This window comes from Psilocybe cubensis, chromosome 6 (genome assembly GCF_017499595.1).
Source record: "Psilocybe cubensis strain MGC-MH-2018 chromosome 6, whole genome shotgun sequence".
In the NCBI taxonomy this organism is placed as follows: Eukaryota; Fungi; Basidiomycota; class Agaricomycetes; order Agaricales; family Agrocybaceae; genus Psilocybe; species Psilocybe cubensis.
Genome location: NC_063004.1, coordinates 1,919,713 through 1,944,777, shown reverse-complemented (window position 1 = coordinate 1,944,777; position 25,065 = coordinate 1,919,713). Strand labels below are relative to the sequence as shown.

General features: G+C 45.8%; 8 protein-coding genes across 8 annotated transcripts; 6 read left to right on the top strand and 2 right to left on the bottom strand.

Moving 5' to 3' along the window:
• Positions 1-1,455: 1,455 nt before the first annotated feature.
• JR316_0007114 (Fumarate reductase flavoprotein subunit) lies at positions 1,456-4,151 on the top strand (the record flags this gene model as incomplete). The annotated part of the gene is made up of 3 exons (XM_047892857.1): positions 1,456-1,561; positions 2,628-3,250; positions 3,303-4,151. The coding sequence occupies 3 exons, from the start codon at positions 1,456-1,458 to the stop codon at positions 4,149-4,151; spliced, it is 1,578 nt and encodes a 525-aa protein (XP_047748139.1).
• A 74-nt stretch (positions 4,152-4,225) lies between these two features.
• On the top strand, positions 4,226-11,018 carry JR316_0007113 (Phospholipase D1; the record flags this gene model as incomplete). Its single annotated transcript, XM_047892856.1, has 23 exons — positions 4,226-5,590; positions 5,647-5,880; positions 5,936-6,526; positions 6,587-6,715; positions 6,797-6,878; positions 7,019-7,115; positions 7,172-7,210; positions 7,333-7,426; positions 7,619-7,709; positions 7,772-7,868; positions 7,948-8,017; positions 8,204-8,378; positions 8,476-8,530; positions 8,617-8,776; positions 8,841-8,927; positions 8,976-9,050; positions 9,113-9,252; positions 9,351-9,625; positions 9,680-10,290; positions 10,364-10,468; positions 10,532-10,802; positions 10,864-10,930; positions 10,991-11,018. The coding sequence occupies 23 exons, from the start codon at positions 4,226-4,228 to the stop codon at positions 11,016-11,018; spliced, it is 4,938 nt and encodes a 1,645-aa protein (XP_047748138.1).
• A 253-nt stretch (positions 11,019-11,271) lies between these two features.
• On the top strand, positions 11,272-13,866 carry JR316_0007112 (uncharacterized protein; the record flags this gene model as incomplete). Its single annotated transcript, XM_047892855.1, has 7 exons — positions 11,272-11,360; positions 11,528-11,595; positions 11,769-12,632; positions 12,682-12,934; positions 12,982-13,440; positions 13,498-13,611; positions 13,665-13,866. 7 exons carry the CDS (start codon positions 11,272-11,274, stop codon positions 13,864-13,866), a joined length of 2,049 nt encoding a protein of 682 aa, XP_047748137.1.
• A 49-nt stretch (positions 13,867-13,915) lies between these two features.
• On the bottom strand, positions 13,916-16,640 carry JR316_0007111 (nucleolar DEAD-box protein required for synthesis of 60S ribosomal subunit; the record flags this gene model as incomplete). Its single annotated transcript, XM_047892854.1, has 8 exons — positions 13,916-14,278; positions 14,355-14,410; positions 14,463-14,583; positions 14,635-14,821; positions 14,875-15,056; positions 15,106-15,635; positions 15,686-16,367; positions 16,422-16,640. 8 exons carry the CDS (start codon positions 16,638-16,640, stop codon positions 13,916-13,918), a joined length of 2,340 nt encoding a protein of 779 aa, XP_047748136.1.
• A 370-nt stretch (positions 16,641-17,010) lies between these two features.
• Positions 17,011-18,078, top strand: JR316_0007110 (uncharacterized protein; the record flags this gene model as incomplete). Its single annotated transcript, XM_047892853.1, has 6 exons — positions 17,011-17,163; positions 17,207-17,247; positions 17,297-17,319; positions 17,378-17,506; positions 17,557-17,576; positions 17,629-18,078. The coding sequence occupies 6 exons, from the start codon at positions 17,011-17,013 to the stop codon at positions 18,076-18,078; spliced, it is 816 nt and encodes a 271-aa protein (XP_047748135.1).
• A 1,764-nt stretch (positions 18,079-19,842) lies between these two features.
• On the bottom strand, positions 19,843-20,837 carry JR316_0007109 (uncharacterized protein; the record flags this gene model as incomplete). Its single annotated transcript, XM_047892852.1, has 5 exons — positions 19,843-20,127; positions 20,182-20,322; positions 20,376-20,504; positions 20,554-20,634; positions 20,685-20,837. 5 exons carry the CDS (start codon positions 20,835-20,837, stop codon positions 19,843-19,845), a joined length of 789 nt encoding a protein of 262 aa, XP_047748134.1.
• Positions 20,838-21,407: 570 nt separating this feature from the next.
• Positions 21,408-22,005, top strand: JR316_0007108 (uncharacterized protein; the record flags this gene model as incomplete). The annotated part of the gene is made up of 3 exons (XM_047892851.1): positions 21,408-21,549; positions 21,712-21,786; positions 21,851-22,005. 3 exons carry the CDS (start codon positions 21,408-21,410, stop codon positions 22,003-22,005), a joined length of 372 nt encoding a protein of 123 aa, XP_047748133.1.
• A 1,030-nt stretch (positions 22,006-23,035) lies between these two features.
• Positions 23,036-25,047, top strand: JR316_0007107 (uncharacterized protein; the record flags this gene model as incomplete). The annotated part of the gene is given in 4 exon segments (XM_047892850.1): positions 23,036-23,066; positions 23,081-24,071; positions 24,131-24,435; positions 24,488-25,047. 4 exon segments carry the CDS (start codon positions 23,036-23,038, stop codon positions 25,045-25,047), a joined length of 1,887 nt encoding a protein of 628 aa, XP_047748132.1.
• Between the last annotated feature and the right edge of the window lie 18 nt (positions 25,048-25,065).

The following is a 25,065-nucleotide window of genomic DNA, read 5'->3' as shown; positions in this document are numbered from 1 at the left end:
AACCAGTGTTCAGACTTGCTCACTGCAATTTGGCTGGTGTAGGAAACCACCAGGTATATGGCTAAATTGGATCATGGCGCGGGACCGGAATGTGGGGAAAGGGCTTGGCATGTGGTACGGGTCGATACAGACGGATCTGAGCGCTGACGCCGCCAGATGCGGAGTGCCACAAGTTGGTATCAATGTGATTTCTTATGTTCAACTGACTGTGTCCAGGTTCAATATAGGGGTTAATAGGTGTGGCTACATACAAGGAATATAGACCACATCTTTCAGTTTCTATTTTGTCAGTGAAGTTGGAATGTTGGATATCTGTCTACGACTTGACAACACGAACTTCAACGGTGAGATTCACAGGAAAAATCAATTATTTTCTTTGGTGTCTGGAAAAAGTTCGGCGGCGGCAATGATTTACGATGCTTCAGCGTGAGACAGTCGAATGCTACTATAATCAACCACACTGCAGAAAATCTGTTCACCTCGGATGTTAATGGTACCCTTACATCTTTCTTCCACCGTCCTGGGAGAGAACGTGATTATTGCAAAAAATGGCAAATGTTTGGATTACCATCATAACCTGAGGAACAGACCAAAAAATCTAGTGCACATGCGCCCATACCTTAAAGTTGTCACCATGCTCCAATATTAATTAAGTCGTCACTGCCAGAGTCTAATTTTGAACCATGTAATTTTTTTGGAATCTATTTTTCAATGTGCAGCAAGCAAACTTAGTGCCAAGACGCACAGGAGTGAACTTTGTAATCTCAATGAACCAGTTACCAGAGGGAAGCGTTCAACGCTGCTTGACACATAACTTTCAAAATTTTTGATAGATATAGCAAATGCCTTGTACATTTTCAGCTATCATCTTTTCGTAAACGTCCCAGAGATCCTAGCAGAAAAGAATTGAGCACAAGGGCAAATCGTGCATTTTCTGCGTACACATGACTTGAATGGGCTAGAGTAGACTTCTCAAATGTGGAGAGCACTGGATAGGAGTTACGACTATCGGCCCCCGTGCTCGTTGTCCTGTGCTCATAATTAAAAATAGACCATTAAAATACAATCAGCTGGCGCGTGGGTTTCCCGCCACTCGTCGATAACTGACGACAACTCATATCAACAAATTCGATAATAAGGACCTTCAAGTGTCGTTGGCTCCACTCCTATCCCACCTCCTGACCGATAATCCAGCACATACGCTGCTGTTCCGAGGAAGTTCTGATTTTCTCGTGTACGACGTCGGTATCCTCAGTACCGTGCCAGCCCCTATAAGCGAAGCTACGTAAGGACACATGTTCTACATTCCACGATGACCGCCAGCTAATCCATTGCCCTTGCAAATTGTAATCGAATTGCAGTGACCAACGAATAACAGGTCGAGATCTGCATGAAATGGATGCATTTTGTGACAATAGCAAAAGCGGACTCAGAAAGCCTCCTACAGCAGTAACAATGTCTGCCTTTCATATTGACGCCGAATACGATTGCATCGTCGTTGGATCTGGACATGCAGGGAGTTGTGCTGCTCTTGCTGCTATCGACTTTGGATGCAAAAAAGGTTAGTGCTTGTCAACTCAGCATCTTGTCCTCGTTGCACTTTGTACCTTAACGTTGGTCGGGGGCGGGGTCTCAACCGACGTCGCTGTTGTTCTGTTAGCCTATCGCCGTAAATCAGAAGGAGCTACTTCGATTCTTAGCGTTTGCCGGATCTTGTAACATTGCTTGATCGAATATCCTGGGGTAAAAATATATAGAGCTAACTCAGGCAGGAGTGCAGAGGCTCTGGGCTCGGTGGTTTTTCAGCCAGCTGGTGCTGGGCAAGAAGTTGTATGAGTAGATCATGATTATCAGCGTTCATATTTAACGTTTAGGCGTCAACTTGGCTACTTGAGTAACGGGGTTTTTGCGGATTTGACATTGGACCTCTCATTGGACAGCATTGGTGCGGCTCGGTCTCTATCTGTTGAAGGTTGGAAGCTGTTGGAAGTTCAGCGGACGCATATGCTTGTACAAGCAAAGTGATTGGCAAGGGTGGACTGGTCATTGTGGCTTTCTTCAAGTTCATTTGACTATATTTTTATCGAGTTATCTTGATACTGACTTTTAACCCTAACATTTCCTCTTTCAATTGAAAAACATTACAATCGACACTCTTGCCCCATCTCCTTTTGTGACTGAAATCCCGCTTTGGATGCCGTGGTATAATTTGGGTATGGATCCTACTGACGCTGGGCGGTTCGAACTTCCTTATTGCTTTGTCGGTCGCGATACTCGCTACGGTTTGCGGTGCAACTTTCAACTTATTGGCACCGCGCGTTCCCTCCTGTTCCCTCTATTCTTGCTGTTTGCCTACGCGGCATTTCCATATGGATATTTATTGAAAACATGCCCCATGTTACCCCGCGGTGGAGATATACCTTCCTTGATTTCGTATGCATTGACCCCATATCTGTTATTGGGTTATTGGGCAACTCATTGATTTTTGAATCTGGGCCTCCCCGCAAAATCCATCGGCACTCCGATAAACGACGGCCATCCCCCATCGTCGAGCGCGCCAACTCAAAAAAAAATATTTTATCCATCGATTGCATACACATGGATTGTGGTTTATTACGGTTCCGAAGTTCTGATGGTCGATAAATGCCCCGAGGAATGGAGAGGGGGAAATGGATATTTCACAGCAGGTGCACATCGCACGGCGCATGCAGGGCTGCTAGACTTGATGTCGCTTCTCGCATGCCCTCCATCGGCCAATGAAATGGAACAGATAGACATTGCACCCTACACAGAAGAAGAATTTGCCAGAGATATTCAACGGCTTGGCTCCGGCCGGGCAGACGAGGATATTGTGCATGCGCTTGTGCACGATTCTAGAGGCACATTGCAGTGGCTAAGGGAGAGTATTGGGGTGCAATTCACGCTTTCATTTAATCGGCAAGCCTACAAGGTTGACGGAAGGAATAAATTTTGGGGTGGTATGGCTTTAAGTGTAGAAGATGGTGGAAAGGGGTTAATGAAGGCGCATCAGAACGCTTTGAAAAAAGCGCAAGTAGAGATATGGTTTGAAACACGAGCCATTGAGCTGTTAGTGAACGACAATGGATCGGAGGTTGTAGGAATTGTTGTCCAAAAGAAAGAGGACTATCTCAGGCTCAAAGCTCGGTCTGTGGTGTTGGCTGCAGGAGGGTTCGAAGCCAGCCCCGAGAAAAGAGCTGAATATCTTGGGCCCGAATGGTTTAATGCCCGCGTAGGTTATTGCTGGAATTATATGGCATATATCATTAACACCAAAAATTAAGGTGCGAGGAACCCCGTACAACACGGGTGATGGCTTTGAGCTTGCAAGTGCGGTTGGCGCGAAGTTTACCGGAGATTGGGCAGGGTGTCACAGCACCGCATGGGATGCAAACGCTTCCCCCGACGGTGGCCAACGAGAGATGACGAATCAATACACCAAGTCGGGATATCCACTGGGAATTATGGTAAACTTGAATGGGTTGCGCTTTGTCGATGAAGGCGAAGACTTCCGCAATTACACATACGCAAAATTTGGACGAGCCATTCTGCAGCAACCAGATGGCTGCGCATTCCAGATATGGGACAGCCAGGTGCTAAATTACCTCAGGAAAGAAGAGTATGGAGACGATGTGGTACAAAAGGCATGGGCACAAAGCGTTGAAGAGCTGGCTGACATATTGAGTGGTGCACACTGGGGCTTGAAGGACAAGACACAGTTTGTGAAGACGATTCGAGAGTTCAACGAGGCCGTCCGGGCAAGGGGGAAAGAGAGCGAAGGCCCGTGGAACCCCGCTGTGAAGGACGGACTGACAACCCAGTCAAAAAACATCAGACTTGCTATTCCAAAAAGCAACTGGGCGCTTGTGATAGAAAAGGGACCATTGATGGCTGTTAAGGTAGCCTGCGGCATCACATTCACATTTGGAGGGGTAGCCATTGAGGCGGAGACAGCGCAGGTGGTGTCTGCGAAAACAAATGAGGCTATTCGGGGACTGTTCTGCACAGGAGAGATGGTTGGAGGGCTGTTCTATGGAAACTACCCAGGTGGCTCTGGATTGACCGCTGGTGCTGTCTTTGGGCGAAAAGCTGGCCGTGGCGCTGGACAGAGGTGTGACGTCAGGCGAGAGTAGATTTCGTAATACTCTATATATATCCAATATCAAAACTTGCCTTGAAACTATACTATACTTACTATACCTTCTCCATGCCTTTGGCCGACGTCTTTGACGACGCCATCGCTCAGCGTGAAGCTATTCGGCAGTCCACACAAGACTCGGAACATACCATTACACCCAATACCCCTACCCCTAAACCCTCACAGTTTAATGCACACTTTGATACAGACCATCCAATTCCCAATGACGTTTCGGATGCTGAACCCAGATTACGGCCAGAGCAAACCTCCAAATCTCTTTCCAGACTGTCCGCTGCACCAGATACCCCTTCAGCAAGGACAGGTCCTCCACGCTCCCTTTCTTTTGCCTATGTTATAGCCGGATCACATACCCCTGCAAATCATGCAGGATATTTTCCAACTCTTAGCGAACAACCCCCGGATACTTCAGTAATAGAAACAGATTATAGCTTTGCAGACGTTGACACAGAGTTTCGCGGTGCCTTGGAGCATCCCTCTTTCTTAGAAGACCGCAAAGGGAAACGACGACAACGAGACCGAAGTAATTCAGACGATGGCTGGAATATCAACCCCATGAAGTGGTTCCAAGAATCGCCCAAAGACGAGAAACCGGCCATGGATTTCCCCTCCGTTACACCTACCGCTCCCACTCATGATTCCCCTGAAGCCGAACGCACTGCCGCCGCCTCAGAAACAGACGAATCTGAAGACCCACCGTTGACATTTCTACGAAGACCCAAACGCGGTCTCTCAGTCAACGATCCAGCGTCGCCCAGCTCTCCCGCCGCCAAGACTGGTGCTCTTCGCCGTGCTTTTTCGGTGCCTTACTCCCGTGAAAACGCCGATACGGCCAACAAAGAAAATGAAAAAACACAAGACAAGGAACCTACAATTGGCAATGTAAAGTGGGCCAAGTTGCGGTCACTTCTGCCCCACATCGTGCACCCGCAAGAGAACATCCTCCCGGGCCCGTCGATGGTGACATCCCAGGCAGTCAACATCACCGATGAGCTGATCACTGGCGGTCTTTCGACCCTCATGCTTCGTCTATGGATAGAGAGAGACGAAAGGGGCAATCGAAGGATACCGATTCTGTTCCATCGTCTCCGAATCCGAGTCAGTGATAGCTTACACCCCATGCACCGTCATGGTTCTGTATTCCGCATAGAATGTGAATACGCAAATGGAGCTGCTCGCTGGGTTATCTATCGCGAATTAAGAGATTTTCTTTCATTACATGCTCACTACACGGTTTCGAATGTCTATAATCGAAACGTTGACAAGATGCCTGAGTTTCCTACCACCAGTCTTCCTTACTTCAAGTTCTTGAAGAAAGAAGGCAGGGAGAAAGGTAGCAAGGTGGATAGAGCAGACTTCGCTCGCCTTCAGAGGGAAGCGTTGGAGAATTATCTCATCAGTCTCATTAGAGCTGTTGTACGTCCATGTTGCTTTGTATTGTCATACGCGCATCATTGATCATATCGCCATAGATGTTCCATCCTTCCTCGAACCGACTGGCTGGTTTTCTCGAGATTAGTGCTTTATCGTTAACGTTGGCCCAGTCAGGAGGTTCTCAATATAAAGCTGGATTCCTGCGAATTGAAGCCATCAACAACGGTGGAGGTGGTTTCGGGAGAAAATCTGTGGGCTGGAAGGAGAAGAAGGAATCAAGATGGTGCGCTGTGCGCGAGAGCTATTTGGTAGTACTCTGCCAACCAGGAGAAGTGAGTTCATCTCTCTCTGAAAAACTACCATGTTTAGTATTGACATGTATACTAGCTTGATGTCTGGGATGTTTTTCTACTTGATTCTGACTTCAGAATAGAACGTCCAAAAAGATACTATAGGCAAGGTTTAGGGAACCTGCTTCATGTCGACAAACCAGATGCAGAACATCCAGCTCAGCAGCGTAATCATCACCATGATACAACCAACGGAGAAAAAGCACATTCATCAGCACATTCACACCTGCAGAGCCACACCTCGACGCATCTTGACACGGAAAGAAAATCAATCATGTCGTCCATCAAGTCGCATGTCTCAAAAATATTCCACTCAGACAATCTGTCGGCCAACGGTCATACCAACGGTCATGCCAATAGACAAAGCGGGGACACTGATGATGATCGAAGCGTTAGCTCAGGCTCCGTGGGCTCTTCGGACCATTCGAGGCCGCCTACTCCTATGCTTGACCCCTCGACGAACACAAACCCATTACAGGGTGCTGACGATGGCCACGATCAGGGAGATGCGGACGGAGCAGTGAAGAAAATCAAGTCAGGCGCTAAAAAGGTTTCAGGCGACGTCTCCAAACACATATTTTACGTTGTAAATTCACAAATGAGGCTGAAACTAACTGCCCGGAATGAGGTACGGCCCTATTTCTCTTTCGTTTCACTCAACAATTAAATTTCATATTGGTTGTTTTAGCGTCAAATGCTACAGTTTATCACTGCACTGGAAAAGACTGCCTCTACGTCGCATTACACTGGAAGTAATCGATTTGACAGTTTCGCTCCCATTCGCCTTAATGTAGCCGCCCAATGGCTAGTTGACGGGGTGAGTCAAAATCTTTTGACATGCGGTTTTCGACTTAAATCCGTTCTCTTCGTTATCAAACCCTTTCTCGGACGTTAACAGCGAGATTATTTCTGGAACCTATCCCGTGCGATGCTCCTTGCCAAGGAGAGCATTTACATTCATGACTGGTGGCTTTCTCCGGGTGAGTTTGGTTTCACCTCGGGCTTGAGGCACTCATTTTAGAATCTCCGTGAATTGACGTGTGTTCCATCTCATTATTTCTTTTCTAACTCATTTCGCCGTTGAATTCATTTTTTTCTCATAAACACACGACATCCTTAGAGTTACAGATGCGTCGTCCAAATAAAGAAAGGTACCGACTTGATCACCTATTGGAAAGAAAGGCCAAGGAAGGCGTAAAGATATACATTATTCTCTAGTGCGTCCAGTTATTTTTTTTTCGTGGCTTCCCCCTGACCTTGATCATTTTCTCAGCCAAGAAGTTTCAAATCGAACGACTCCAACAGACAGCAAGTAAGTATTTACTTTAACCATTTGTTATCCCTCGTGATATACTTTCCGTCTCGTTGACTGTCGAAAAGATAAACATGTGAACCTTCTTTTCTAATCCTATCTCTTTCGTCTCATAATTTTAGCTATGCCAAGCAACGGTTGATTGGTCTTCACCCAAACGTAATGGTGCAAAGATCTCCCTCGCACTTCCAGACGGGCACCTTCTACTGGGCGCATGTGAGTTATCATTTGTTGGTCATTTTCCATCTAAATGCCTGATTGCAATTTTACATTCTTCTTTCATTTCCTCGGATATTACACTCAGCATGAGAAGATGTGTGTCATCGACCAAACCATCGCCTTCATGGGCGGATTGGATCTCTGTTTTGGGAGGTAGTTACAGTTTAACATTGTGTCGCAAATTTATAGACCAAAGCTGACGGTCCTGATAGATGGGACACTCCTCAGCATGTCCTTACTGACGACACAGCTGATACAGACAGGGAGGAAATTTGGCCTGGTATGTGGGATAATTGTGTTGTTCTAGTTGAAGAGTTAGACTAAAATAATTTTAATTCTCAGGTAAAGACTACAGTAATCCTCGGCTGTCAGATTTTTACAATCTGAATAAGCCTGAAGAAGATATGTACGACCGTACGAAGGTGCCAAGGATGCCTTGGTTAGTATGTTTCCCAGTTTTTTCTCCGGAAGTTTCATTATCACGACACACCTTTTCTGACCACAACACACCGCAACAGGCATGATGTCGCGATGCAAATAGTGGGGCAGCCTGCTCGCGACTTGGCACGTCATTTTGTGCAGAGGTACGTTTTTAACCTTATTTCGCATCATAAACTGCGCATTTCTCAAGCTCGTGATAACTGTCATTCTACCTCCCTTTCTCAAATGGCTAAAGATGGAATTACCTGCTGAGAATCAAGGTCCGCATTCGTTATGACCTTTCACCGGATTGGTCGGATCCTCATAGGAATGATTGTTTTGCTTAATGAACAGAACCACTCTCGGGTCATGCCTTTCCTATTGCCCCCGCCCGAGTTCAGGCCAGGAGAGCTGACACAAATGGGCCTGACCGGGACCTGTGAACTGCAAATATGTCGATCCGCAGGGCCGTGGTCTCTCGGCACACCAGGAAGGATTGAGCATTCGATCCAGAACGCATATCTGAAAGGTCTGTCATTCCTGAAACATGAACTTGGCATCTACTTATATTATGTTCAATGTATCTATTCTATTTTCTGTGCTGGATCTGACACTTGATCATGCAGCGATTCAAATGTCCGAACACTTCGTTTACATCGAAAACCAATTCTTTATCACATCGTTAGTATTCTGACTTGATTGGTGGCTTTCAATGCTTGACGTCTTAACTGACAATGATGTTTCTCTGAATTCGTTCCACCATTTAGAACCGTGGTGAACGATGTGAAGGTCGAAAATAACATCGGCGATGCTATTGTTCACCGCATACTTCGTGCGCACAAGGATGGGGTCCCATGGAAATGCTGTATTTTGATACCCGCTCTACCTGGCTTCACCTTTCCTGTCGACCACAGTGACGCTAGTGCAGTCTGTCCCGTCCCGTTATGTTTCTCCGATTCCAGCGTAGCTCACCATTACCAATTAATCTTAGATTCGGATAATCCTCGAGTGCCAGAACAGAACGATTGCACGAGGACCGAACTCTATCTTTTCTCGACTCCGAAAAGAAGGGATCAACGTATGCCAATATCTACTTGCAAGAGCCTGTAATTGATGTGTCTCCTAGCCTGATGACTATATCGCTGTATTCTCTTTGCGCAACTGGGCAAAGATGCGAGGAGATGTCCTCACCACAGAACAGGTGAGGCTATTACACGTCCTGACCGTGACATCCCTTTCTCTCTGACTCAATGATTGTGCAAGGTTTATATTCACGGCAAGGTCTGCATTGTGGACGACCGGCTGGCCATTATTGGAAGTGCAAATATCAATGAGAGGTCTCAAAGAGGAGACAGAGATTCGGAGTTAGCGGCTGTGATACGAGATACGGATATGATAGACAGGTGGGTCATTATTGAGGATTGATTCCTGGGCTCAACACGGGCAAATCTATTTCTGAATGTGTTCCTGATGCTCCTTATACTGACCATTTATCGCATAGCACAATGGCTGGTAAACCTTTCAAAGTTGGTCGTTTTGCTCATACTTTGAGGGTTCGGTTGATGCGAGAGCATCTTGGGATCGATGTCGATGCTCTGGACGAGGAAGATCTCATGATGAACGATCCAGTCAAACCCGAACATGAACAGGAGGTCTGGGATCCAGATAAAGAACAGGCCTATGGAGAGGAAGGTGGCGTGACCCATATCAAAAAATCTAAACAGAAGACACGAACAGGTGCTCTCGCCTCTGATGTAAAGGATAGCATTAATCAAGGTTGGGAAATTCATACTTGCGGATATTTAAAGCTGACTAACATTTATATCTCAGCTGCGGATGCTGGTGCAGAGGCCACATCGACTAAAGTTGCCAATGTTCTTCGAGCGATGAGCCTCGTGGAAAAACAGGCAGGACACAACGTCGGAGATGATACAATAAATGAAGAACGTAAGGATTACAACCGCGAGGGTCAGAAAGAGACAGGATTCGCAAGCTCTGTCGTTCCAACACTTGAAGAAAAGGTTGTGGCAGAGCAGCGCGCTGGAATGACACATACAGATGGAAGTAGCATCACGGATGGCACTGGAGAAAGCTTCCAATCACGGGGCAAGAGCACGTCGAATGGTCGCGCAGCACCCAGTGATAGCTCGTCTGACCTGCATGCAGATGACAACACTTTATACGGAGCACCAGCCAATGCAAAGTTTCCTGCTAGTGACGATGAGCCACCTTCCCGGTCTTTGAAAAGCGACTTGGATGACGAAGAACAGGCGGCTCCCGGTGCTAGGGCAATAATTAGAGAAAACTTGGGAGGAAAATCCACCCGAAGGCGTCCTTGGACTGTACCCACCACTAAACCCCACGTAGACCCACAGGACTTTGAAGATCCTATTTCCGATTCTTTTTGGAAGGATAAGTGGGTCGCCAGCGCGGTGCACAATGTCAGTGGTTCTTCATCTTTGAGTTAATATTCTTAGCTCATGCTGCATCAAATGACTACTATCTATTTTTTAGACGGAAATCTACAGAAAAGTTTTTCATGCTGTACCAGACGATCTCGTTACGACTTGGAAGCAATATAAGGAATTTGTGGCTCATCACGACCGGCTCAAGAAGCCTGTAAGCTAAAATGGTTGCCAACTGATTAACTGGTTTCGCTAACAAACCCCTTGTAAACGTCAGACCCGGGGAAGTTCAACTGGAGAACCGGTGGCTCGTGTCCCGTCTGAATCGGGAGATGAAAATACTCATGAATCACAAACCTCTGATACGGTAGACGGCGCTTCACAGGCGAGCAAAGATGAAACTGAAGATGCTCCGCCAACACCATCTTACACTGTCGTAAATGAAGAACCTCCTAAACCCCGCCGACCTGCAAAAGGTTCGGAACCATTTGAGAAATGGGAACGGGAAGAAATGGAGAAATTACTTCGACAGATTAATGGTCAACTTGGTGAGTACAGCTGCACGAACCATATATTTTTTCATCCTCAGCATAATTGTAATTTGTCCAGTGGTTTATTCAAATCGATTTTTGGAGGGTGAAGACATTGCGAATAATTTTCTCTTCAACGCCGACAGGTTTTTCATCTTCCCCTTTCTTCTGATATCAAGACGCTATATTAACGTGCCTTTCCCCAGGCTCCTTCCTTTACCCATCTATAACTAAACCGAATCTTTTTGCTTGGTATGGGAACGACATCAGCGATTCGGTATCTTGGTCTATAATTTATTCAGGTTCTAGTATGGACTATTTTTGACAATACGGACTTAAATCAGGTTGCTTTTTAACTTTGAGACCCTGTACACAACAAAGCATATTTTATGTACCAGTATAGTTTGTAGCACTACCAATGTTTACGCCAGTTCTATTCGTGAAAATCGGATCTTTTCATTCACACGTTATCATACTCTTATGCATAATGCTGAGGAAGTTCATAATTAATAGTAAAAAAATGTTTGCTTTGGCTGTCTGGTGCCACCATGTATACAATTATGATTCGCACTTTAGGTAAGCCTCAAAAACAGCGGTGACAAGGAATTTTCATCTTCAAGCTTGCTTAGTCTTCATCGATTGGGTCCTAGATCACACGATCTGAACTCAATTCTACTTCATCAACAAAACCCAAAGCCTTTGAACTCTAGGCCATATATTTGACTAATATACAAGCTATTTAGCGTTCTCATCAGACGGTCAGCAAAGGTTGGACAAAGACGCAAGAAACAGTTCAACCAGGGTCCCAAAGGTACGTAATCATGGCTTAGTATTTGAACACCCTGTCATTCGTCTTTAGTGCATAAATGACGTCGTTTTATATTGAGTCGGATCTGAGAGAACTCACAGTTCCGCAATTGAAGCTTATGTGCAAAGAAAAACGCATAAATGGTTATTCTAAGCTGACCAAAGGCGGAATAATAGCAAAGTACTTGGAATGGCAGAAATCATCCGGTAGCTCAGCTGGCACGAGTTTGAACAAACTTGTTACTTCTACTGAAACGTCGCTCGATGCTCCTTCAGCGGGCGTTGTAAGCACTGTTGCAATTACCGAAGTGCCGACCACGAATCCTATCTCGATTCCAGGAACAGTTGTGCGTTATGCAAAAACTTCGCCCATGGTCGACACCGTCCTGGAAAAGCCGATCTCTGACCATATCTCTAACAAAAGCTTTGGCTTAGAAGGATCTATGATGCATGATGATGATGATCTCAGCCCTCTAAAACGACCTAGAACCGAGGCGTCTCTCCTGGAACATATACATAAGAAGACAAAGCTTAATGTCATTCAGCTCCCAGTATCATATAACCATGAGGAAGATGATCATCACCGATTTGATTCAATCTCCAAGGCATCATCATTGACACGGGGTCGGGAACAACAAAAAGCAGAAGAATCTCAGAATATATGCGAGGCAACAGATGAAGGGGGCTCGGGATTCAGACAGCAGAAGCATGATCCTTTGGATTTACCTAGACCAATCGCAAAACGCTTCAAAGCGCCACTACCGAAGCAAGCGATGAATTCTACTATCTGCGCAAGCCGCACAATAATGTCAAACTCGAACACACTGCCAACTTCAAAAAATATTGCTTCTTATCTGGCCAATGGTTCACGATATCTGGACTTCTACTGGTCTGGAGATCTGCCTTCTCTGCCTTCTATTTCACTTCCTCCTACGGTATCTCAAAGGAAACAAGTTGCTCGGCTTTCATTAGTCTTGAGCGCGATATCTTTTGATGACCTCAAGTCTTGCTCTCTGGTTTCACGAGTGTTTCGTTACTCTGGTGGATTCCCTCATAAAATGATTTTTGCTTCCTATTGACGCGCTGATAGCATATCTTTCTGCGTTTCATCAATTATTGCGCAAATTTCCTGGTAAAAGGCTGCAAACCGTTCTCAGTCGTTATTCCGTTAATATGACCAACTTCTGGCCATACCTTCATTTCCGTGAAAAGGAAATGGAGTTAAGAAAACGTATATATGAACAGTCATTTCTACCAAGCGCTTTGAAAGACGGTTTTGACATTGATGAACGTTTGTGGTCGAGCCCCGATCACGAAAAGCAGCTTACCGTTGCGCTGAGGTGGTTGTGAGCTATAAATTTATTTTTGAATTCCTTACTGAATGGTCTAGGTTTTTAATCACAAAACTCTATTTCGTGGTCTCCGTCGGCAACTGCACCGATGGATTTAAAGGCGCAGGTAACATATTAGGAAAAGTCGTCGATGCACAGGAGATAATTGAAGACGAAATCTGGAAAGTTACATACTGCTCCTCAACATCGGTCGAGACATTTTATGTCATTCAAGAAACTTGCGAAGTAATTGGAGGGTCAATGGCGCCTGTTTCGTCTCCAATGCAACAGAACAAACTTCGAATAGATTGGGGAGCATATATTAGAAAAATTTCCGACAGGAGCGATGACGTTGGACATATTGGGCTGTCTAAACGATTACGCTGGACTAACCATGAGGAGTACGAACAAGGAATAAGCAAAGCCTGGTTGAAGAGAATTCAAGGGGAAGGGCAAATCGGTCTGGAAAAGCTTAGCGTTGCCAACCGTTATGTTCTTGCTTGTGTTACAAGTAATAGGTGAGGGAAAACTCACGGAATAAAGCGTAATGTGCTAAACGATCGAGTCACTTACAGCATTAGTGGACCATGGCGCACAGTAAGTGAAATGATGCAAGAATTTGATGGTCGACCATCCATAAGCGATACACGGAAATATGGAGCCCAAAATCTAAATCTGTTCTTACCAGCGTGTGTAGCTCTATCGTCGACAGCAAATTTGTTCATTACTAAATGTCAAACAGACACCACCACGTCGAAAGTGTCCATTTTACAACGACATACGGTGAACCACTTCATCCTGCATTAGCTGTGGTACAAACTCCTGCAAGGGAGTATTTCATTTTGAAAGACAACGGTATGCAAGTTGGATGTGAGGAGGAAGGGATTGCTTTGGTATGGATAGAATTGATCAAATGCACATCGACGGGACGTCTTAATTTGTAGAGATATTGACTAAGAAAGAAAATAAGAATAAATGAGAAAAATCAACGTTTTACTTGCGCTTATGAGGCCCTTTGTTCTTCAGTTTTCCACCCTTTCCGATTTTCTTACTTGTTTTGATAGCGTCGTCTCTTTTGGCACGAATGCCTTCATTGGTCGATTTGAATTTTTGACCGAAGTCACTTTCGAAAATGCCTTTGCCTTTGGATATTTTGGCAGCAGACTTGTTTTTCTTCTTGGAGGGCCGTGCGAGTTTTTGCTCAGGAAGGCCAATCTTCGCGGGGCGGTTCGCCTTTTTAGCGGAGCGAATGGATGCATTAATTGCTTTAGAGTCGTTGAATTCTTTGTCTTCTTCAGCGATCAATTTTCGTCGTTTCGCTTTACGCGAAAGACCCGACATTTTGTCTCGTTTTGGCTAAAAGAAGAAAAAAGGTTATTCTACAAGCACGAAAAAGCATTGAAGAGTGTGTACTTGCCTTGTTCTCGTCTACAGCCTTTTGGGCAGCTTTTAGCTTGTTACCATTTTCGTGGACAAGTTTACTTAGATCTTGTCAAAGATATATATAAGTATGTGTTCATAAACACTTCCCCTAACATACCTTCAGCCTTTTGTTTGTCCTTTGCAGATTGAAACCATGTTCGAGCAGGCCGGGAGTATATTTCAGCTTCGTGCTCAATCATATTCTGTCCCTTTTTCAATTCCATCTCCGCCTTTCGAATCTATCCTCAAGCTCAGAGCAAGTTCTGTAAGAGAACAGATAGAAAACACACCTGCTTTTCCTCCTTTTCTTCTTCCAAGATTTCTGCAATTTCTGATTTCAAAGCTGCAAGTTTTTCGACCCAAACTTGTACAGTTTCAGCAGGAACTATGCGATGGCGAACTTGATCTTCTCCGGTGCTTCGCTTGATGGCAGCCTTGAGCATTTTACGGTCTGCTTCTCCAACCAATGTGACAGATCTAAAACCTTATATCCAGTCAGCGGTACAACAATACTTTTCTCAGACACTTACCGCCCCTTTTTTCCAGCACGAGCAGTTCTGCCAACCCGATGAAGGTATTGGGCCAATTGGGACGGCATATCGTAATTAATAACTGTCTCAACCCCTTTGATATCTAAACCACGCGAAGCAAGGTCTGTTGCCATTAAGTAATCTACATTACCCTCGCGGAACGCGTGAAGGGCGTTGAGACGCTAGAAAAGTTGTCAAAAGGAGTAGGCTAAGCATAGGGATGGAACAAACCTGTTCTTGAGTTAAGTCGCCATGCAGCTCTTCACACTTCATCCCCAGTAAGCCGAAGACAATCCGCATCTGATGCGCCAACTTTTTGCTTCGCAAGAAAATAATAACTTTACTACGAAATGTTCGTTTGCAAAGCGCTGCAAGCAAAGCTGAACGTTCGTTTTCTTTTCCTGCCCTCACGCGGACAAATTCCTGGACAAGACCGGTTGCTGTTGTTCGTTTTGGATCAACAAAGAGCCTGACTGGTTTGTTCAAGGACATCTTGACCAGTTCATCGACGGAATCGGTCATGGTGGCGGAGAAAAGCATGGTTTGACGCGAGTTGGGGCAAGATTTGATAATTTCAGACAGTTCGTCAGCAAAACCATCGGACAACATTCTGTCGGCTTCGTCAAGAACTAGGATATCAACGGCGTCAAGATTAAAGGATGGTGAATTTCGGATATGATCAATGAGTCGACCTGGGGTTGCGATCACGATGTCTGGTCGAGCTCGGAGAGCAATTTCCTGAGACTTAAGGGATAGACCACCTGGCGCAGACAATAAATAAGCTTTTAACTTTGCAAAAGTCATTACGCACCAACGAGCAAGGCCAGTTGAACGTCTGTGTGCATTGCCAGTTTGGTACCAACGTCGAAACATTGGACGCCGAGCTCTCTTGTTGGCACCAAGACAACACAGCGAGTCGCAGCAGCTTTTTTCCCCTTCTCACGGAAAAGTAGACGTTCAAGCATAGGAATCATAAAAGCAGCAGTTTTCCCGGAGCCCGTAACAGCATTTCCAACAACATCTTTTCCTAAAAGGGCGACAGGAATTGTTGCAGCCTGGATAGGTGTAGGTTTGGTGAATCCCAGAGTTGCAATAGCCTTCAGCAAAGGTCTAGAAAGATTCATCGACAAGAAAGAGTCGTGTGATTCAGTTGGTCCTGATTCTGAGTCGAAGAAAGCTGCTTTTCTCTCCTTTTGTGCTTGTGTTTCCTCTTCCGAGTCGGAATCCTCGTCTGAGGATCCATATTCCAAATCATTTTCTGAGTCTGATTCGTTTTCATTCTCGACCTCCTCATCAGAAGTTGCAAGGGGGTCTTCATCTTCCTCATCTTCTCCTTGAATAGATTCTGTGTCTGTATCCTTTTCATCTGAATCGAGGGCATCCCCTTCGTCTTCGTCTTCGTCTTCGTCTTCACTTTCACTTCGCTCCTCTACGCGTTTACGCTTGCGATTCAGGCGTCTCCGAGCAATAATTTCGTCAACAGATATTGGTTGCTGTAAAATAACTTTTAATTGATTGGATAGGTGATACCAACAGAACATACGTACCGGCTTGCTTCCTGTTTTCACAAAGTCTTGCAACCCCATGGCCTCATTGGTGAGGTCGATATATGGATCGCCGGCAACGTCAAACACAAAGTCAGGATCGAGATTTGCATCATCGGCAGGTACGTTTGCATTTTTTGATTTTGATTTTGACGGTTTTGAGGTCGAGGGGATGGGTATATCCTCAGGATCAGAATCTATGGTCATAACATAGTCCGACATTGTCCAATAAAAATTTGACTCGTATTTTAGGGGCAGAATTTCCTTGAGATAATGAAAAGAGACAAGTGAAGAGATTCAACAGAGTTGAATCCACTGTACAGATCCAATGTTAAGCTGAATTCCGCGCCTAAAGCACAACGGAGCCTCTTTCAAGAAAAATAATTCACGTGACTGGATTGGCTATCCTGGGGTCACGCTTTGATCAAGGATCCCCCCTCAGTCTTGTAATTCCAAAGTCTGACATCTGAATACCCTTGGAATACCCCAACACAGACTGTATAGGCCAAATAATCCTCAAGCATATCAGGCCTCTCAAACTAATTTGTACTTAAAGACTTTTGCATATCGCGTTTCTTACGAACGAATCATCATGGCTATCTTGGACGCAAACACCACTAACGATCACGACCTTATGCAGCAGCTATGGACAGTTATCACTGAGCTTGGGGAGCAGCTTAGCCAGAACCGCAGCATGTCGGTCTCATTATATGGACTAGCCGGAAAATTGAAGGCAAATTCTACTGTTTATTAGAGCAGAAATCGTTCATTAATAGCCTTGTCATCAGACTCAAGCAATAAATTCACAAACGGGCTTCGTGCTACGTCGGTACGTTTGTTGCTCAGTCTTCTTCCCACATACTAAAGAGAGACGCCAGGTTTAACATGGACAAGTCGAAGGGTATGGGATTGGTACTTTCTTCGTCTGAGAGCGCCGTTTTAATGGCTTTTCTGGGTAGAGGAATACGATGCCGAGTTAGAGAGTATGAATAACGCCATGACGTCGGAGAATCAAAGCCTGCAGCACGACAATAAGCAATTGAATACCCTGATAAAGGAGTACGAACAAACCCTGGAAACCCTTATGAGTTGAGCCCTTTCACTGTTAAATTGATATTTTCTGACCACAATGAAATAGGTGCATTTCGAACGCGAGCAGTGCGTATTGTCCAGAGTACATTATCTGATATATACTTATACTTGCTTTCAGCAACACGTGCAAGAACGTGAACTATCCTTGATACGTGAATATGAGGCTAAATTGCTGGCACGAGAAGAAGAAAACGCAGAGTCAAGTCTTGACTCAAGTACTGCCATATCCAATTCACTTGTCCGACTGTCACATCTCCTTAGGCAAGTGCTTCGATCGCAAAATGGAGAAGACGCCGACTCTCCTGTTACCCGGACGGATGACGTTGAAGACCGTGAACCATGGACGGCAGCAGCGGCTTCCGAATACGCATTAGAACGAGATATTGAACTTGCCCGGCTTGAAAAAGAAAACGAAGAATTACGAAGGCTCATGGGCCTGCTTCCTTCATATCCCAGAAAAGATAGTGGATCAGATTTTCGGCCAATCTTTGAAGCCCCGCATCCCATGCGCCTTCCCAGTATGCAAAAAGTAGGCCCAGGAGCCAGCGGGAAACCCAGTCCAATGTAGGAAATCAAGTTATTTATCATTTACTGTTACTGAAAAACTTGGTTGTTCATAGTTACTGAAAATCCACTCTTTCTCAGGATTGTGAGATTGTTGTACTCAATGACTAGGCATGCCTCATGCAACGAGAATTATCTCCGACCGGAGTACAACTGACACCGACGAAAAAAAAGTTGGGAGGGCCGTGCAGATAGTTGGATTGGTTTCAATTAGAAGAAAAGCACTTCTGAAGAAGCATCAATTGATGAACGGATGTGTGTACATGCCCCGGACTTGTACGCTGTTCTACCCGCCTGACTGGACCATCTGCGATGTTCTGCGGCTTAGTTCTGCTGGATTCCACTAGATGTGTAGCTGTAATACCTTGTTACCAGTCCGTAGGTACGCGTACTATTGTGCAGCGAATTGTATGTGGGTAAAATTGAATGCAAATTCCCAATCAAAACACATGCATGATGTTACTCTATTTGTTGATTTGCATCAAACATATACACAGGCGGCCGCTGGACACATTTTTGGATGTGTTTGGCCGATGTATGTCAGACACAAATAAACATGTGTCTGCCACCTCCATCCGATATCAGTGGGTGACACAACAGGCCGAAATTCATGTGGCTGCCACATAAGTGCCAAGCACCGTTTGTGTCAGCCACATTCTAGCAAATACATATTTTTTTGTAGGCTTTTCATATGTATTCACAGTATAATATCATTGTGAAATTTTATTTTTGGTCTTTCATACAAGATTAGGTTATAATAAAACACCATATATTGAGCATGAAGCTGAAGCTAAATAACTACTAATCTAACGTCTATCCTATAAAGTACTCACTGGGTTATTGCATCCACAAATACCCATTCCACAGAGCCAAACTATGGTGTCGACAATGGCGATCGATTCCGGCTATGGCGTTGACGATGTTGTGTTGCGCATCCAACTATCACCCATTCTCCAGAGCCAAACTATGGTGTCAACGATGGCTATCGATTCCGGCAATGGTGTTCTTGGACCTTGTCAAACTTCAAAGCACATATTCTTGAACCTGTGGTGTTAAAATAAGTAATTTTCGCCATGGATAGCTGTCTAAAAATACTCAGCAATAAGCAGGTTCTTGCACCAGTGTGCGATCTACAAATCAAATGTCAGTCACCAAAAAAAAACTATGCCCAACCATGCCGCTCAACGCGTTCCCACATATTGGGAATCTGGATCTTTCCAGTGCATGGCTTTTAGTACATGAAAGGGCTGGATCTCTTAACAATGCACGGCGGAAAACACGGTGCCGCTGTGCGAGATCATGGAGGAAAAGATGAAAGCGATAACTCGTTGCTGTTGATCAAATGATCACCGGTGCCAAACACTAGCAAACTGAATATTAGGGGCTACATGTTCTCAACATCAACTTCAGATTTAGTTGCGTTTACACATACATTTCCGCATAATTAATAACTATATTGTAGTGGAGTCTAGTGGCTAAAAAGGTCTACCTGTTGAAGGACCACTAAATAATTGAGCAATTGCATTACCAAAATTTAAATGAGGTTCAGGCAGCCTCGAAGAAGAATTGGAAGGAAAGGACTGTATAGTGGTGGGTTGTGGGTCGGATGTGACATCGCTAGGGCTGGTAAAAGAGCGCTCGGAAGGGTGGCTTGAGAAATCTAAGCCTTTATTGGTCCTGAGAGAGTCCATCTCCAGACATTCAGCAATAAATCTATTCACAAGCTTAGCATAACTCATTGAGAATACAAGAGAAAACTCGGACTGTTTCAACTCAGCTGTATTATCTCCCAGCTCATCGTCAAGCCTCTTGAGCCATTGATCAACTTTGGACCAATAGTCTTCGCCATCAGCCACCCGACCGCGAGTTTTCCCAGCGGGAATGTTTGTTTTTTGCAATTTACGTTTTTGGTAGCAGAATGACCCGAATCGCTAGAGTTGTCGGTGCTTGGTGTTCCAAAATCCTGGTCATTGTTCTCCTCTTCTGAGTTGTTGTCATCCTTCTCAAGTTCAAAGGCCGAAAACATAGATGAATGGTCCCAGAAAAACCGCCACTTTACATTGCCACGTTAGTGAAACTTTTTGAATCAGAAATATTGAAGACACACCAATAACACATGTTTTGAGAGGTAAGCTGTATTGGAATTTGCACCAGACTCTGACGTAGGCAGACAATATTTCACAATGAGGCCCGCCGCAAATTCTTGCACAGAAGTAAACTTTGGGCCTGGAGTTATGCTTTGTATGATCTTTAATTTCACACATCAGTACACGGCATATGGTAAACCGGACAACCACACACCTCTTTTCGAAGCGTGTTTCTCTGAATTGTACAAACGGTTTGTATATGCGCCATCCATTTGGCCTCACGTCCCAGCCGATTCAGGATGTTGTCAAGGTAATTGTCTGCGGGCTTTTTTTTCATCTTTGCCTGCAAATGCATTTGTTTTAGACCGCCAATTAAAGTGAAAAGAACGCACCTCAACATCGATGTGAAGCGTCTTAAAGGACTGTCTAGAGGGCTTTAGAAGCTCTTTGATACAGGTTGATTTAATGGCCATCTAAAAGCTGGCTCAGACCACCGTGTTCATAAAGGCAAACAATGACTCACCTTTTGTGCATTTGATAACACAAAGTTCTCATCTTTTTGCAGCTCATAATCAGCCAAAAAACTGCTCAGCTGCCCGAGTCCTTGTAGATGTGTTTGCGTGGCAGTCAGTGCTTTATGCAGACGAACTTCGGCCCCAAACTGGCAGGCCAACATCATGATTCGACTTATCACTTCGGTCTAAGGAGGTTGCTCTTCAGGCACGGCTGTACAGATCTGCGGGTTTACGAGTTAGAAGCAGTTTGATGTAGGCGTTATGTAAAAAACAAGTTTACCTGATAAAGAAAAGTGAGATCTGCACTGTGGTTGCTTGTGAGGTTGAATCGGTGAACCAGGTTGTCAATAAACAGCTATGTACCAGTTGGGCGGTCCACGTCACGAGAAACAGGCTGTGATGCAAAAGCTGGGTCAATCGAAGAATGAGACATTGTGGATTCAGAATCAAGCAAACATCTCTTACCTTGCTTTTATACCCCAAGTTTGATTTGCCATGTTTGCCACAACAAACGAATCACATCGCGTTTGAGGTCAATCAACAATTCGCGTCGCGTTCGAGGTCAATCAACAATTCGCGTCGTGTCACATCAACAACAACAAACCTATGCGTCACATAAAAAGGAGGCGTCAAAGTTATTCCAAAGGTTTGCTCACCTTTTGTCTCACTCTCTCACTCCCTTAACCATCAGTCTGATATTTGTGTGGTTTCGTTATCTTGAACCGCTCAACATGTCTACCAACACTCTTGACAATTGTCTACCATCCCGCCTGCTGTCGCCTAAGACTCCATCGCCAAAAAAAAGTTTCAGGAAGCACAACCAAGATGAAGACGATGAGGCACCTAAAAAGTACCTGTCAACTCTGAATGCAGGTCAGTAAACAAACCTTGTTAAACCTCAGCATAACCTACCCTGACCTCCCACCCGTAGGGCTTGACGTTACTGATGGTCTGCCCAACTACAGTTTTTACGGCCTTGGTAAATAGAATCTTATCACGAATGCACTTGAACTTACACCATCCAAACTCAACTAGGTGATACCCCTGGATCAACGTGCCAAAGCGATCTCGAAGACCAGCCGGTTGTATCCAAAATGCCTGAAAAGAATGGTGCGTTTCATAAGTTGACAGTATTGCTGTGAAAGGTTGAGACCACTCACATCCACTTTATTAGACCATTCCTCCAAGGTTCCCCGCAACAAAACCACAATCAGCTTGAACAGGGCCTATCCACGTTCCCGACGCGATCTGGAGGCAGAGATTACTGTTTGGCGTGAAATAGCCATCGAGGCAACAAGAGAAGCTGTGGCCTATAAGAATCAGCTTTGAACGGCATGGTTGGACCTTGCCGCAGCACGCCAGGAGGCCCAGTCAACTAAAAAGGCGGTAAAAAACTTGGTTAGGTCTGTGAAGAATTCCAAACAACGCTCTGCATACCTGACGTTGGTGGTGGAGGGTCTAGAAGAGCAGTTGAGGACATATGTCAGACAGGAACACAACACAGCAATTATGCTGGTAGAAGAGAGGCATTGGAGCCAACAGCTGAAAGCAGCGTTGACGTCCCATGGCATTAACGTACCGGTTTACATTCCTCCTCAGCCTTTGCAGTCTGACAATCCCATTGCTATTGTTTAGACGGTTTGTGAAATAGAATCTGCAGCACTTTCAATACTATATTGTCAATTTGGCCTTACAAAAGGGATGCATGAAATATAACGCACCTGGGTAGTATTCCTGAGACCTGCATTACTCTGCGGTGTTTGTGTTTGTAGCGGACTGACGTATTACCAGGTGTTCTGAGGTCAAAGCAGTTGAAGTGTGTCGCGGGTGCAACGCGTCCACCTACGTCACCTGACCCCTATCACCTGACCCCTATCACCTGACCCCTGATCTGTTTAATGAGGTTCAACATTCCCCTCATTCGCGTTCGTATAAATACCCGTCCCACCGGTAAGCAAACGTTCGTATATCAGAAACGCGACAGGGCCCAGCTCTCGCGTTGGTTAGAGGCTTGCCAGGCGAGGGATCACCCCTGGACCGGGTCTGTCAAACTGCCAGCCAACGCAGGAGCTGGGGCGTGTCATGATTGCAAGAACCCTGCTCACCGTTGGTTTTTGCATGCACAGATGTCGGCCTGCCAATAGGCGCGCTATACGGTACGTCCTTGGAAACTTTTCTATGCATATACCAAGTTTTAAATCGGAAATCTGTTCAAGCAGACATGATCTGGGAGGGTGTATGCCCAGTGTCAGCCTGAGGTATGGGAGGATCCGTTGGCTTTTGACTTGATCTCTGCCTGGCGGGCAGCAGATGCAAGGGAGGACACAGACTTGTTAGATCTAGATCAAGGTGAGTCACCATGTTTGCCTACTCGTCATCTGCCCATTCACGTACTTGTCAATAGATGTCTTGATTCCATCGACCGACGATACGTCGACGCCATCCGTTCACAACATCTGGACGCCGTCGATCCACGATGCGTCAAAGAATCGGTCGACGGACGATACCTGGATGCAGTTTACGAACAATACGTCGACGCCGACGGCGTTGATCCACGACGTGTCGACCCCGTCAACCCGTGAATCGATGACGTCGATCCACGACGTGTCAACGCCGTCAACCCGCGAATCGACGACGTCAGCCCACAACGCATCGACCCCGTCAACCTGCGAGTCGATGCTGTCAGCCCACAACGCGTCGACCCTGTCAACCCGCGAGTCGATGCTGTCAGTCTATAACGCGTCGACCCCATCAACCCGCGAATCGACGACGTCAGCCCACGACGTGTCGATCCCGTCAACCCGTGAATCGACGACGTCAGCCCACAACGCGTCGACCCCGTCAACCCGCGAGTCGATGCTGTCAGTCCATAACGCGTCGACCCCGTCAACCCGCGAATCGACGACGTCAGCCCACGATGTGTCGATCCCGTCAACCCGCGAATCGACGACGTCAGCCCACAACGCGTCGACCCCGTCAACCCGCGAGTCGATGCTGTCAGCCCACGATGCGTTGACACCATCGGTTGACAATATGTTGACACCGCCGATTGTACCTTCGCAATCGTCGACCAAGCTTTCGCTTTCGTTACCTCAGCGAGACCCATCCGTGCAAACCGCCAGCCTGAAAAGGCCATACAATGGGCTTTCCAACAGTCATCGCAGCCGCAAGTATCAGCGGACGTTACAATACAATAAGCACGGACACACACCAAAACCCAGTCTTTTAAGCATGCTTCCCAGCTGCCAGCCAGAGGCTCTCAACGTCAAGCTTGACACTTTGCCTGCCACGCAAGGCGCCTATGGTGCTAAACCAACAAAACCCCACAAAAGTCACCTATATAGCTTGGATGCCATCAAGGCCCTTGGGTTCCGCATTATACCTTGGGATAGATGGTGAGTTACAACTCTTCTGATCTGTTCAGTTTGATGGAGTTAAAGCTAATGCACTATAGCACCCCCGTCCCGTTTGTTTCTGAAGACGGACGTATTTTTATGGTTCTGGCAGGCCGTCCTAAGGACCCTGCATACGAACGTGCCACGGAGGAAGCATTTGATCTACTGAGGGAGGCCGGACACACCACAGTGTTTACACACAAAGACTATTCAGAAAATCGTGGTCATTATCCCGCACTCAACATCGGCGTTACACACGGTGTAGGGACACACTCTCCACTCAACCGCGTCCAGCGCCATCCCAAAATCACTGCCAAGCTCTTGCAGTCGGAAAGCATTCAACAAATGGCCAGTTTTGCCAGCAGTAAGTGACTCCTATGCCTGTTTTGTGAACCTGTTTTTAAACACATCCACAGGTGCATTTGCTACATGGAGCCCTAAAGTGTACAACCACTATAAGTTGTACATGGATAAGATATTCGCCAATGACTCCACGCTAGTCCGACTGTTTCGCCGCAGCATATTTCCGGCGGCCACCTTCAACCTAGGGTCTGTGGTTTGCACCATCCCGCATTTTGATATCAAAAACTGTCCATATGGCTGGTGCGCCATCCAGTCTTTAGGGAAATTCAATGCCAAAAAGGGTGGTCACTTTGTGGTGTGGGGCCTGAAAGTGGCCATTGAGTTCCCTGCAGGATCTACCATCCTTATGCTGTCCGCCGTCCTAGAACATTCAAACACCAGCATTGAACACGGAGAGGAGCGTGCTTCCTTTACTCAGTATGCTTCAGGTGGCCTGTTTAGATGGGTTGATTATGGCTACCGCACCGAGAAGGAGTTAAAACGTACAAACCCCAAGCTTTATCAAGAGCAAATGGAGCTTAGGCCAACACGATGGAAGAGGGGGTTGGGCATGTTGTGCACCTTACAAGATCTTATTTCAAAAGCTGCGTTTGAGGTCTCTGGACAAGTTTGATCTGCTATTCTTCTTGTA